The sequence below is a fragment of the Erinaceus europaeus genome, chromosome 2 (assembly GCF_950295315.1).
Source record: "Erinaceus europaeus chromosome 2, mEriEur2.1, whole genome shotgun sequence".
Taxonomy (NCBI): domain Eukaryota; kingdom Metazoa; phylum Chordata; class Mammalia; order Eulipotyphla; family Erinaceidae; genus Erinaceus; species Erinaceus europaeus.
This window is the reverse complement of record NC_080163.1, coordinates 21,730,978-21,745,646: the sequence shown is the minus strand read 5'-3', so window position 1 is coordinate 21,745,646 and position 14,669 is coordinate 21,730,978. Positions and strand designations below refer to the sequence as shown.

Genomic DNA, 14,669 nt, shown 5'->3' with positions numbered 1-14,669 from the left:
AGCTTCACTTATTCAAAATTTTAGTCCACAGAAGCATATGGCTACTGATTTTTTAAAAATTCCGTGTGGATGTAAAGAAAACACACATCAGACACCTAGATTATTTACCCAACATCATAACCTGCCTAACCTGTACAAGTACTCCAAGGATAGGATAATGAATTGGCACGTATGTTATGTAACAAAGTTCAAGCATATTTAAGATAGAAAATTTAAGTTTTTTAAATGATAAAATAAGAAATTCTAGAAATAAATAGTAAGTATGTAAAACCATGAAGTGCAATGAAATAATTTTGATTGGGATGATGTTAAAATAATTACTAAGTGTGGTTTGGGAGATGGCGCAGTAGATAAAGCACTGGATTCTCAACCATGAAGTCCTGAGTTCAATCCCCGGCAGCACATGTACCAGAGTGATGTCCGGTTCTTTCTCTCTCTCTCTCTCTCTCCCCTATCTTTCTCATGAATAAATAAATTAAAAAAAAAAACACTAAGAGAATATGTGATATAGTGTTTGAAGGACTGGTAAGAATGTTAACAATTTTTTTTCCAATTATACATAGTTCTACAATTATATTTTTGACTGACTTTCCACATCAAGACTTATTCCTATACTACATAGTATTATGTCATATGGTTCAAAAATTTTTAATTAATTAATCAATTAATTAATATGTGTGTGTGTGTGTGTGTGTGTGTGTGTGTGTGTGAGACAGATCAGAGCACTCACTGTTCAGTTTTTATATGATACTGGTAGTAGAATCCAGAGCCTCACACAAGCTCAGTGAGCACAACACTGTTACACTTTGGCTCTCATTCATATTTCGCCAGGAGTTGGGTTCATTATTGAGTACTGCATTTTAAAGAATAAGGCCATGGAGATAGCAAAATTGGCTCAGATATTAAAGAGTGTAAGTCTCCCACAGAGGTCTTAGGTTTGATTCTTGGTATCACATAAACACACCAAGGATAGAGAAAAGAGGGATTCTCTGGATAGTAGAGCAGTGCTTTGGTGTCTCACTCCCCTTTCTCATAAAAATAAAAGAACACACACACACATACACACCTGTTTAGCATATACCAGGTTCAAATCTGATCCCCACCACAATACGGAATATTTGGTGTTGTGTTATCTTTCCCTCTCTTCCTCTTGCTCTCTGTCTCTTTCTGAAAAAATGAATATGGAGAAGTGAAGTCCTATGGGCATCACCATTAAATGAAAACAGTTCACGCTATTAAATCACACTTCAATGCTAGTTTGTAAAGATAATGGATCATAATTCCTGTTCCTTATCCATCAGAATTATGTGAATATCGTTCTGTTGGTGATACAGAACCACTAGTTTTCAGTAGGCTAATGCCATTCACTTTGGAGGGGATGTCAGGAAATAACAAATAAAAATGAGGTTGTAAGTAGCCAAACTTATTCCTACTCCCTTCTAGAAACTCTATCTTCAAATAGAAAGGAATCATGTGTATAGGCATGTCTTATTTCTCAATTCTTTTGCCTAGTATTTGATATGTCTACTCTAAGAATTCCATAATTTTCTTTGCGAAACTTCATTAATTCTGTGGATCTAATTTTTGTCTTCTAACACTATTGGCATACTGATAGCTTATACAAATGAAAGTACAATTATACAAATGAAAGTACAATAAATTATGTAGGCTTCTTGATGAAATAATTTAACTCCCCACTGAAGAGACCAAAATATTGCTAGTTGATAGTAATAAATGATATGCTGTCAATTTGTTGTTGTTGCCTCTGGAATTATCGTTGAAGCTTGCTGCCAGCACTATGAATCCACAGCTCCTAAAGGCCATTTTTCCCCCATTTTATTGGATAGGACAGAGAAGTTGCAAGGAGAGGGGGAGACAGGGAGAGAGAAGGATAGACACCTGCAGACCTGCTTGATCACTTGTGAAGCAACCACCCTGCAGGTAGGGAATTGGGGGCTCAAACTGGGATCCTTGCATGTCATACTATGTGTGCTTAACCCGGTGCACCACCATCCAGCCCCCTGCCCCCCCAATTTTGTTTCATAACTCCACAAAAATGTTACCACTGATTTGGCTAAGTGGGACTAAAACTAATACATAAAACAAGGAGACCGTGAGACTGCAACACAAAGTACCAGTAACACACTTGGAGGTTGAGATGAACTAAAAGGCAAGATGCACCATATTAGCTAGGGGTTAAGCCAGTGTTTTTAATGAAGCATGACCCTAAGAACAAAGTGCAGAGTATGTTTTTCTTTTAAATGCTTAAAGTGCTAGTGAGTTACTGATGGCAGAGAAAGGCAGTTTCAGAAAGTGAAGATAGTAAAGAATGTTCCAGAGCAGAGTTGACAAACTTCTTTAAGAGTCAAATAAATATTTTAGGCTTGACATCTACTAAGTACCCCCCGCCCCCAATTCTGATGCTATAATGGAAAAGTAACTATAGGAAACAAATAATGAATGGGATAACTGTGTTTCTAATAGGCCATAACTTACAAATGCCCTATTCTAGAGCAGTGCTTCTCAAAACTTCAAAAATGTATGTATAAAACACAAGAGTACCTATTAAAAATGCTGATTCAGTGGTCTGGAATTGAAACAATCATTTAAATAAGGTGTTACATGCTACTTGGTACTTGGTCATAATAGGTTCCATAGAATAGGGCAAGTAGTAACACTAGCTAGTAAATGTGAAATAAATCATGGTTTTATAATCACTTGATCTTAAAGTATTACTTAGGTGAATTTTGGTGGAAAATGGAGTGTCAACTGAAATTGAGTTCCTCTTAAAGACCCACACTAGAAATATTTATTAACTTCCAACATAATGAACTTATTTTCTTACTTATATTTTATATACTACCTTATTTCCCTGATAGCTAAATCTCATTCTGGTAACTCTTGGATTGCCACCAGATCGAAAACATGTTATTTGCTGAGAATGGCCCCATTCAAACATTCTGACACTCCCATCTTGAGCTCCTGTGAGATCTATAGTGTGAAAGAACAAAAATTCACATTATTTGTATTGGAAAATATTTTTCCTATCCAATGTTAAATCTTTATGGAAGACATATGTAAGAAATGAAGCATACTCAACTTATATAAATTTAACTTTTGTATGAAAGTTCACTTGAATAGTAACTTAAAACAAAAAATTATATATTTTCACTGGACTAATAATATAGCCTCAAATAAGACAACAGAAGCAATTAAGTTGGTCCTCTTTTCTTGTTCCTTTTGAAATTATTTCAGTGATGTACCTCTCTTATCCTATGGTTTTTGTCAGTGTTTCCTTTTTATAAATAAAAATTTAAAAAAATTAAAAAGTCACTAATTAAAAAAAAAAAGGTATATAGTGAAATAGTGGATTTTTTGTGCAGGCACTCCAGGCCTAGCAATAATCTGGTAGATAGAAAAAAATGAAAGAAAAGCAGGGGGAGGGAAGGGGGTACAAAAATGGTAAAAACAACATGTCTGAACTTAGAAATACATCAAATACTGGACATGTCTTACTATGTTAAGTTCGCTTTCTCTATAAATTCAGAAAAAATTCTCTACTTTTATCAAATTTAAAAATGTTATTCACTAGCAAATGTTTACAAAAAAGAAAAACAACTGTCCTACATTTGAAGCTTAAAATTTTCTTTACATACCTGAGAATGAATTAAGTATTATCAACTTACAGTAAGGGAGAGTTGGGTGAGAAGTCATTCTTCTGACATTATTAATGGTTTTCTTAATCATCTGTTAATAAAGAAAAAATGTCTTTCACATTTATAGTAAAACATGTCTAAAATATAACTAACAGGAAAATCAAGTAATATTTATTTTGGGAGACTATAACTAGCAGAGGTGGTAATAACACTACAGACATGGTAATAGAAATGAAACTTAATAGTCTGACTCTCCCACATTTAAGTGTACATAAATTTTCTAGGGTAAGGGAAAATTATGACAGATTTTCATGTCTGAAGGTTTGAAGGGCTCAGGTTCAATTCCTGGCACCAACATAAGAAATAGGTAGCACTCTGGATTAAAAAAATATGAACTTACAATTTTTTTCTCTGTATCAATAATTAGGATCTATGATCAAAATTCCCCCAAAGAATTTAGTCTTAGCTCCTTTCTTGCCAATTATCTTTTGATACCATTAAATTTACTGGTATTACCTGGAACGTTACAATTAAGAAGAAAGACAGAGTAAGGAAAAGGGTTAAACAGAAAACTTTTTTAAAAAAAAAAAAAAAGGCTAGTTGATGATTTGGAAATGTTTTGAGTATGTGTATGTGTGTGTATGTGTCACTGGGCTCTCCCCGGTTCCATGGCTGCCAGTTCTTAGCAACATCGCCCCGCCAGATATTCGTCGGGATGCGGTATCATCTAAGTTCATTTCCCACGTCTACGCTCGACCGGACCTGCCAATATACGCGGATATCTTAGCCCACCCTGTCCAACGCTTGACGTCTCGTCACCCAATCTGGTCCCCTACGCCTACACTGAACTTCTCTGTTCCAGACTCTTGGAAACAGAGTTGGCAGTCAGCTGAGGTAAAGAACAAACACCTCATCACAGACCCCTGCAAGCGTCAACCCGGCTTTGACCTAGCACGTTATGATTGGGCCCTCCTCAATCGGTATCGAACAGGCCATGGCCGGTGCGCCGCTATGTTCCATCGCTGGGGAGCCAGAGATGACCCGAACTGCCCCTGCGGCTACAGACAGACTATGACCCACATAGTCAACGACTGCCACCTCTCCAGATTCAAAGGAGGTCTCGAAACTTTACATCAGGCTCAACCTGACGCTGTTGACTGGCTACGGAAGAAGGGCAAACGCTAGAAGAAGAACTGGGCTCTCGTAGATGCATGATAAACAATCTGTGGACAACTTTTTAGAATCAGACATCTCTCTCCTCTATCTCTATGTATATAGACACCAGTGCCACTGTAGCAATTCCTAGTGGGTGCCAGGGCTTAAATTTGGGTCATGTTTCGAATGATTTTGGCAGCCTGTCAATTCTGTAATTACAGTTCTGTAATTACAGCAATTATAATTCTGTAATTTTAACTTAGAGAATATTCATTTACGCAGCACCATAACTGCAATGTTTGCTATTCTAAATTTGTAACATCAACCTCATGTAAATAGGCAAGTTATAAGTAGGGGAGTGACAACTATAATCAAATTACTGAAACTTTGTGCTTTTTTTCCTCCCCCCTCCTCACAACTGAGATGAACTATTTATAAGACACTGGTCACAAGCTTATGATTTGGATTAGGTGGGAACCACTACCTAGGGGATAGTCTTTGATCTTTTTAAACCAAGAGAGAACCTTACTTATATGCTTACTGGAAAACTCTTAAATACGTACATACTATTATATCACCCTAACTCAATTTCCCATAAAGCCAGGCAACCCACCCCTCCTAATACCCCCTTTCCAAATATGACCACCAGATTGTGATGGTAGACTAGTTTTCCAACTTACATATTGCCTCTTGCCCATAATGCCCTTCTTTCCTATTTTCTATTTTTTTATTGTCTTTATATAATCTACTTTTTGGATAGAGACAGCCAGACATTGAGATGAAGGGGAAGACAGAGAGGGAAAGAGACAGAGAGACACCCGTGGCACTGCGTCACAGCTTGTGAAGCTGTCCCCCTGTAGGTGGGGACCGGCAGCTTGAACCTAGGTTCTCGCACACTGTAATGTGTGTTCAACCAGGAGTGCTACCACTTGGCCCCAAGCCCTTCTTTTCTACTCAGCAGTTCTTGAGATTTAGGGCTGACACAATCTGAAGTTGTTTTTTTGTTTGTTTTAAGAAAAAACTCTGGTTGTTGTGTGTAGAACACAGAGGAAATGTGTGAAAACAAACAACTGTACTGTAGCTTCTGAAATTGGAGATGAAAAAAGTGCTTACTACTTCCGTTCATTTATCTTGTACATTCTCTTTAAATTCCCTTTAAGGGCCAGAAGATGGCTCATCTGTTAGTTTGTTCCTTGCCATGCATAGATCCCCAAGTTTGAGCCCTGGTACCACATGGGAGCACCATGACATTATGGAAGCTTCATGGATGGTAGAGCAGTACTTTGATATATTATATCTCCTCTGTTTCTTTCTTCTCCCCTCACTGACTGCAATACAAACAAGGAAAAAAATTCACACAAGAGTGGTGAAATTACATATGTGTGAGGCCCCAATGGCACAATAAATAAATGTTTATAATATGCTTTTTCTTTTTGTTGGAGCTGAGGCCTTGTGCACATACAGTTTCACTGCTCCTGGACAACTTCTTCATTCAGGGAATGTGTGGTGCCTGGGCGCCAATGCCTTGGTGGCAACTCCCATGTGATGTTGGGGGGCTTGACCCTGAGCACTATTCCAGGCAAGGCCTGTGCCCTACCTGGTGAGCTATTGTGACAGCATTCATCTTTTATATATCAAACTGGAAGGAAAAGCACACCATTGTACATAAACATTTTAAACTTTAGTTACCACAGATGCTCCTCTGCCAGTCTGTGTACTACCAAGCCATGGCATGTTGATTGGAGTGCCAGGGTTGCTGTGTGTGTATGGTGTTGTACCTTGTACAGCTGTTAAATCTTCACGTGCATGGATAACCAAGAAATCTTCTGATCTACATAGGAATGCCAATCAGAATGAAAACAATCAGGGCTGAGCAGTGGCGCACCTGGTTGAGCACACAACTTATAGTGCTCCAACCGGGTTGGAGCCCCTGGTCCCCACCTTCAGGAGGAAAGTTTCATGAGTGGTGAAGTGTTGGTATGCATGAGACCCCTTCTGTTTCATTTGGTTTAAATCTCCCCTGCTTAACACTATTCTATTTACATAACCACTTCATTCTATTTACATAACCACTGTTAACAAGTACCACCCTCCCTCCAGGGCATTGGTGGTTCAGTGATAGGATTCTCGCCTGCTCCACCCCCTCCTTGTCACACTCTGATTTTCGCCAGTCACTTTTCTCTCCACCCTCTCTATGTCACATCCTGTTTCCACCCTACTTGGCAAGTATATATAAAGACAGCATTGTGAGTTGTACTGTACTGTACTTTGAGTTCAGCTTAGCTCGTCTTAGATTGTGCTGTGTCCTGCATGAATAAAGAGATACTGCGTACAACCCAGCCATGAGTCCCTGGTTGTCTGTTACCCGCCTGTGAAGCCAGCCTGGCGAAAACAACATAACCCATCGAAAACGACAGTGAAGCAGTGCTACAAGTGTTTCTCTGTCTCTCTCCTTCTTTATCACCCTCCCTCAATTTCTGATTGTCTCTATCCAATAAATAAATATAATAAAATGTTTTTTAAAAAGAATGAAAACAATCCATCAGATTCCTAACTTTTCTCTAAAAATATCCTTCAGAAAGCTCTAACTCTACATTTTGTTTGGAAATTAATTTTGGATTGTTAATTCTTTGTTGGGAAATTGTGTGGATGTGGTTGAGCTTGGCAGGGCTCACAAAGCACCCTGCATTCCTGATACTATGGCCTATCTACATAATCATTGTCTTGCCTGAAAGATCCCCACCCATTCCATTCCTTTGATCTATCTTCTTTCTACCCTCAAGACCCTCCCTGGCTGCAGGGTAGTATTATTAATCCTGCCAGTTAAAACCCTTGCAACAGTTGCTAAGGAAGTTCCTACCTTTCCAGCTTCATTTTGCCTTTCTCCACCCCTTTCCTACCTATTTCCGTTTCTGACTTGCCACTTCTGGGTCTGTCCTTTAAAAGCCTTGGCTCTCTGGTCAACAGAGGTATTGCATTGCCTTGCACCACATGTTTGGTTCCTTAGTCATCTCCCTTGCATTGTTGAGTGAGTAGCAGCCCAGGTGGCTCCGTTCGCATTCTCTCCAACCTAGAGAGTACATACGTGCCCAGGAAGAGGCACACCCACACTAGACCGGCTATTCCTATCTGTAGATACTAACTTCACACTTGAAAATTTTCAGATCCCTGCACTTATTATCTTCAATTCACTTCTTTAAAGCTTTTTTCCATATCTTTTTTACTCTTAAGGATATCAACTTCTACTTTGTTTATACTCCAGAAATAATCCTCTATGGAATCTTTATAGTTTTAAGGACTAAGTCACTGATACTGCAAAGTTACTGATTTAAAATAAAATAGAGGAGTATACCCTTTGGCTTCCATTTCGGTATCATCATCTACCCAAGTATATATCTGTGTAGCCAGAATTCCAGAGACATCCAATTCTTGAACATCATGGCTTGAAGCAATTGCTATGCAGTTTCTATTTGCCTGAAAAATTAATAATACAGTAATTTTAAAACTCACAATGTGTATATGGGCTACTTAAAATTATTTATTGAATATGAGGGAGATGGAGAGGGGGAGGGAGAGGGAGAAAAAGAACACTGGTCACATGATGCCAAAGATCAAACTCAGGAGCTCATGTTTGAAAATCCAATACTTTATCCACTGTGCTCCCTTCCAGGCTGCTTTCTTTCTTCCTAATTAAATTTTTCATTCTACAAATTCCTGGCCTCATGCATGTATGCTTCACCACTGACAGTCACAGATACATAGAAATAGACACAATAGTATCCAAGGTTTCTTTGATGCCATATCAACTTTTAAATAGTTACAGGGCCCAAACCTGAATTTCCTTTTTCAAACAGCCTGTGGAAAGATAACTTCAGAGTATAGAATATATACTGCATTTTCACTGTATATGAATATTAAGTTGATTTTAATTAAATTCAAGATGCAATAATCTATTATTATTTTAATCCTAGAAATATGCCTATGTTCTAAGAATTCAAGAGCATCATGAATGGCAATAAATGTAGCACTTTATTTCTTCTCCCAGCACTGTTTCTCTAGTCTATTAAGGTCTTGAATTGTTGGAAAAGTCACAAAGCATTTCTTTTTTTTTTATATTAGAAAACATAGAAAAATAAGTCATGACTTTCCCGATGACTCAATAGCACAATCTAAGTTTTGCACAGTTCTGAAGGAGGGTGATGAAGAGAGGGGCTCTGTAAAGAAAAATAAGGAAGACTGAAATAAAACTGCAGAATGGTTAATTACTGAACTAAGAAAGATCACTGTCACCTAATCTGTTTAATCTTAGACAAGAAAAACCAAATTAAGGAATGTGTCATAAAGAAAAAGGAGTCGGGAGTAGTGCAGCGAGTTAAGGGCATGTGGCACAAAGCGCAGAAAGCATAAGGATCGCGGTTCGAGCCCTGGCTCCCCACCTGCAGGGGAGTCGCTTAACAAGCGGTGTAGCAGGTCTGCAGGTGTCTATTTTTCTCTCTCCCTCTCTCCATTTCTCTCTGTCCTATCCAACAACAATGACATCAATAACTACAACAATAAAAGCAAGGGCAACAAAAGGGAATAAATAAATAAAATGCTTTGGAAAAAATTTCAAAAAAGGTCTAAGGGTAGAAATAGGGCTGGAGAAGTATGTTATGTTAGAAGAAATAATAAATTAAAAAATGATCAGATTAAATTATATAAAATGTGGGAGTCGGGCGGTAGCGCAGCGGGTTAAGCGCACATGGCGCAAAACGCAAGGACCAACCCGCTTAAGGATTCCGTTTCTAGCCCCCGGCTCCCCACCTGCAGGGGCGTCGCTTCACAGGCAGTGAAGCAGGTCTGCAGGTGTCTGTCTTTCTTTCCCCCTCTCTGTCTTCCCGTCCTCTCTCCATTTCTCTCTGTCCTATCCAACAACAATGATGACATCAATAACCACAACAATGTTAAACAAAGGCAACAAAAGGGAAAATAAATATTAAAAAAATTATATAAAATGTACATTTTTATGAATTTAAAGCATACAACTCTAAAACAGAAAATAAAAGACAGCAAAGAGAAAATATAATATTTCATGATATATACTAATATATTATGTTAATGTATACATGCTTATAGTACTGTGCAATAAAAAAATGATATTGTGTCCTTCAGGATTAAATAGGTGAAATTAGAGGTGATTATGCCTAGTGAAATAAGTCAAGGGATAAAAGATAACTACTAATGGTTTCACTCATATGTGGAAACTAGAGAACTAAAACACATGAACTTGAAAAAAAGTAAAATAAACTGTCTCTAACACCTTATAAGCAGGTGTTAGAGGTTGGGTTATAATTGGGAGGGTGGGCCACAGAACTACAGTGGTGCGCACAGTGTGGAACTATATTCCCTATAATTCTATTATTTTGTAACTCACTATTAAACTCTCTCTCTCTCTCAAACACACTCACTCACTCGCTCACACATACCTCTCTTTGGCAACCCAAAAGGCAGTTTTTTATCTTTTCAAATTTTCTTGACAAAAATAAGAAGACATCACAATACTGTGGTCTTTCTCTCTCTGCCTTCTCTGTCTCTATTAAAAAAAAAAACAAACCATTACATCATAAAAATTTGGTACATCTCTCTTCAGTAGTAAAACACCATTAACTGTTACATTAACTCTTACCCCAAATAAAAATAAAATAAAATACAAACCAAACTAATTATTTTGTAAAAATGAAAAAAAAACTTAATAGTTAAGGAGTGGGAAGTAGGTTTATGAAACAGAAATACTGATACAGAATAAAACAAGTCAGGAAACATTCTCTGACTATGTAAACTGAGTAATTCAAGAAAAGAAAACTAAGTACTTACTCTATTAACAGCAAAGGCTGTAATAATATCAGATTCCTTGTGAATAATTCTTGCTTTACCTCCAGGATACCCCAAATCTGCTTCAATCTAAATGAAGGCAAAGAAAATATGCTTTTTAATAACAATAAAACAATATATACCAACCAGTAATTTAATATGTACATAATTTTAAGAAACCTTTTAGATATTTTAACTTTAAAGATGTTTTTTAACATGTTAATTATCCCTAAAGCAAAGTACCCTTTGTCAGAAAGACATTCAACTGTTTTTCAAACTTGCATTAACATAATGAGTATAATATAAAATTTCATTAATTGCTTATCTTCCTTAGCTGCAATTAATAATTTCAAATAATCAAAACACTAATTATTAAAATGAGATATCACACAGGGTCTTATTTGCATATTCTTTACCTTTAAAAATATTTTACAAATATAAGGACCCTTTTTAGCTCACAGGTTATATATATAGGACATGTTGAGTATCACGAGTTGAATGTAATTTACTGATTACTAGTCAGAAGTAACATTTTATAAAACTGAAAACTTTGAAATGCACTATCATTTCCCCAAGTCATTAATCAATTTAGTAGTTACACAAATCTTAAATCACTATACTTTAGAGATGGGAATTATAATTGATATTATAATTATAATTGATATTCTGCTTGCCAGATAGGATAGGAGGTATAGGATCAAAAGAGAGAACTGGTGGTCTAGGAGCTGGCACACTGGATAAAGTGTTGGATTCTCAAGCATGAGGTCCTGAGTTCAATCCCTGGCAGCATATGTACCAGAGTGATGTCTGGTTCTTTCTCTCTCTCTCCTTCTATCTTCATGAATAAATAAAATCTTAAAAAAAATAAGAGCGAGAGAGAACTGTATATAATAAACACTTACTAAGCTAGAGAAGTACAGTGAGAAAGTAATTATTTAAAGTTAGAAATGTTTGTTAATGCAGGATACTGTTTTTACTTTATTCCTACACCCCTAACCTCCAAACTTTTAAAACGAATTACTATAAAATGTTACACAATTACTTCCTTTAGTGGCTCTAAGTTTGGCTTGTATAGTGTTGCTTTTGTTTGGTTGTCTTTTAGATCTCTTTCAATTTTGCAACTGAAGAAATGATAATTGCCATTTTTAAAAACAATGTCAACCCTAACAAGTTCTGTGATCAAACAGTAGATAGGTATAATAGACAATTTAATCTAAATTTTACAGGAAGCAGTTTTGTTATGAGTCCCATTCATTCTATAGCAAAAGACAAATACTCATCTTGGTGTATCACCAGATCTGAGGATAATAATGGAGGAGACAGAGGATGAAAATAGGGCTGTGGACACAATAACCTAGGTGGGAATGATGGCATTTTGGTGGTAGGTATGGAACAGGCAAATATTTCAGGAGATAGGAAATTTACCACCAGACAACAAATGTCTGGTAAGACATTTCCACAGTAAAAAAAAAAAAAAAAAAAAAATTACATTGTAAACATAATAAAAAGATAATAGGAGAAAATATTTCAACCCATATATCTGATTAATAACTTGTATCTAGAATACATAAAGAATTGCTCAACACTGATTAACGAAAATACAGCTCAGTAAAAAACAGACACCATGTTTGACAAGATATTTCATCTAAAAGTTCTACAAATGACAAATAAGAACGTGGTAAGACGCTCAATGTAAACTGAAACCATTGTGACCTGCTATAATACACCTCCTAATATGACTAACTATGGTCATACCATCTTGAATGCATCTGATCTTGTCTAAAATGACTAACACAAATGGACTATCCACACTTTATTGTGGTGAACAATAAAACATCTTTTCAACAACAACAAAAAACTTGGAACAACTGAAACACAAGTTTAAAAGCAACAGACTTCATATATTATGGGTGAGACTGTAAGGTGATACAATCACTTTGGAAAACAGCAGAACAACATCTGTGGAGAGCAGTCTGGAGAACTCTCAGAAGGCTAGAAATGGACCCACTCTATGAACCTGCAATTCCTCTCCCGGTCTTATATCTTAAGGAATCAACCATACCTGGAAGAAACCCAAGTGTCCAACAACAGGTGAGTGGCTGAGAAAGTTGTGGTATATATACACAATGGAATAGTTGAGAAATAAGAACAGAAGAGGAAGTACAAAGCAGAACTTGGACTGGGTTTAGTATATTGCACCGAAGTAAAGAACTCAGGGGGGAGAGGGAGCTTTCAGGTCCTGGTGCATGATGGTGGAGGAGGTCCTAGGCTGGGAGTGAGAGTGTTTTGCAGAAAACTGAGAAATGTTACACATGTACCAACAACTGTATTTACTGTTGACCAAGGCATTAATCTCCCAATGAAAAAAAAATTTTTTAAGTTAAACACACAGCTATTATTTGATCTAGTTCTTCCATTCCTAGGCATTTAAGTAGACGAATAAAAGCAAATACCAAAACAAAGAAGACCTGCATACAAATATTCAAAGTCATCTTATCTGAAGGAGCCCAGAAATCAAATGTTCATGGATAAACATTAAAAAAGCATATTAATCTATAACATCAGGAAGGAGATTGATAGATAGTTGCCCAGGGAGGAAGAGGAAAGGGGCAGAGAGGGCTACCAAGGGTGACATTAAAGTTTTCAAACTGAGGCATATGTTTATTGTATCAATGGTTCACAACTACATACATAAGCAAAAAATGATCTCAATGTACATTTTGAATATGTGAAATTATAAACCTGTATACTGTTTAACATACAACTGTAAGAAGAACTGAAATCAAACTGTAGTAGGTAGCTTGGACATTTCTGACCCAGTGTTAAGATAGTTAATGATGTTAAACAAAGAAAGCAACTGCATTTAGATGCTTGGACATTTCTGACCCAATGTTAAGATGGTTAATGATGTTAAACAAAGAAAGCAACTGCATTTAGATGCAGTGAAATGACACAGAAATGCATCGTTTTGATTTCTAGTATTTCAAGGAAGTTCAAAAATCTTTTCATAAGAATTTCTGATAAAGCACAGACCATAACAATCAGTAATTACCTAGCTAAGGATTGCATTTGAATTACGTTCTCTCCAAACACTCAAAGGTCATTACAAACATATGAACTACTACTTATATTTTGCAAAATGTCTAGTAGTACTATATATACTTGAAATTAAAATTAAAATTCTATTTTACCAAAACATTCTTCTGAGAAAGAAAAAGAGGTGGGGATTAGAACCATTAAGAAATATTTTGGCGGATTAAGTGCACATGGCGCAAAGTGCCAAGGACTGGCTTACAGATCCCTGTTTAAGCCCCTGGCTCCCCACCTGCAGGGGGGTTACTTCACAGGCGATGAAGCAGATCTGCAGGTGTCTATTTTTCTCTCCCTCTCTCTGTCTTTACCACATCTCTCTATTTCTCTCTGTCCTATGCAACAACAATGACAGCAACAACAATAATAGCAGAAACAACAATGAAAACAACGACAACAAAAGGGAAATAAAAAAAAAAAAGCCTCCAAGAACAGTGGATTCATAGTGCAGGCACTGAACCCCCGCAATAAAAAAAAAAAAAAGAAAAGAAATATTTTGACAAATTTACATCCTAGAAATTTAGAAATTATTCAAGACAGCCTAATATCTATGAATCATATAGAATAAAATACACACACACACACTGGAGTTGGTGTACTGCAGCAAAGTAAAAGACTTTGGGGTGGGGGCGGGGCTCAGGTCCTGGAACATGATGGCAGAGGAGGACCTAGTAGGGGCTGAATTGTTTGTTATGTGAAAAACTGTGAAATGTTATGCATGTACAAACTACTGTATTTTATTGTCAATTGTAAACCATTGATTCCCCCAATAAAGAAATTTTAAAAATTTAAAAAAAAACACAAGAACCTAAAATAGGTCAATTTTGATGTGTGATCACTGATCATTTAATTTATAATTGTTCAAATTCTCATCTTTTGTTCATATGTACTGTGTACTTAGTATGCACACATGAGCTA

General features: G+C 36.7%; 1 protein-coding gene across 1 annotated transcript in view; it reads right to left on the bottom strand.

Annotated features, from left to right (window-relative positions):
* DMXL1 (Dmx like 1) overlaps window positions 1-14,669 on the bottom strand; it is a 142,879-nt gene that overhangs the window by 11,742 nt on the left and 116,468 nt on the right. The window contains 5 exon segments of the mRNA XM_060171294.1: window positions 2,864-2,991; window positions 3,687-3,747; window positions 6,501-6,642; window positions 8,164-8,285; window positions 10,665-10,751. Coding sequence (XP_060027277.1) covers window positions 2,864-2,991; window positions 3,687-3,747; window positions 6,501-6,642; window positions 8,164-8,285; window positions 10,665-10,751 — 540 coding nt within the window.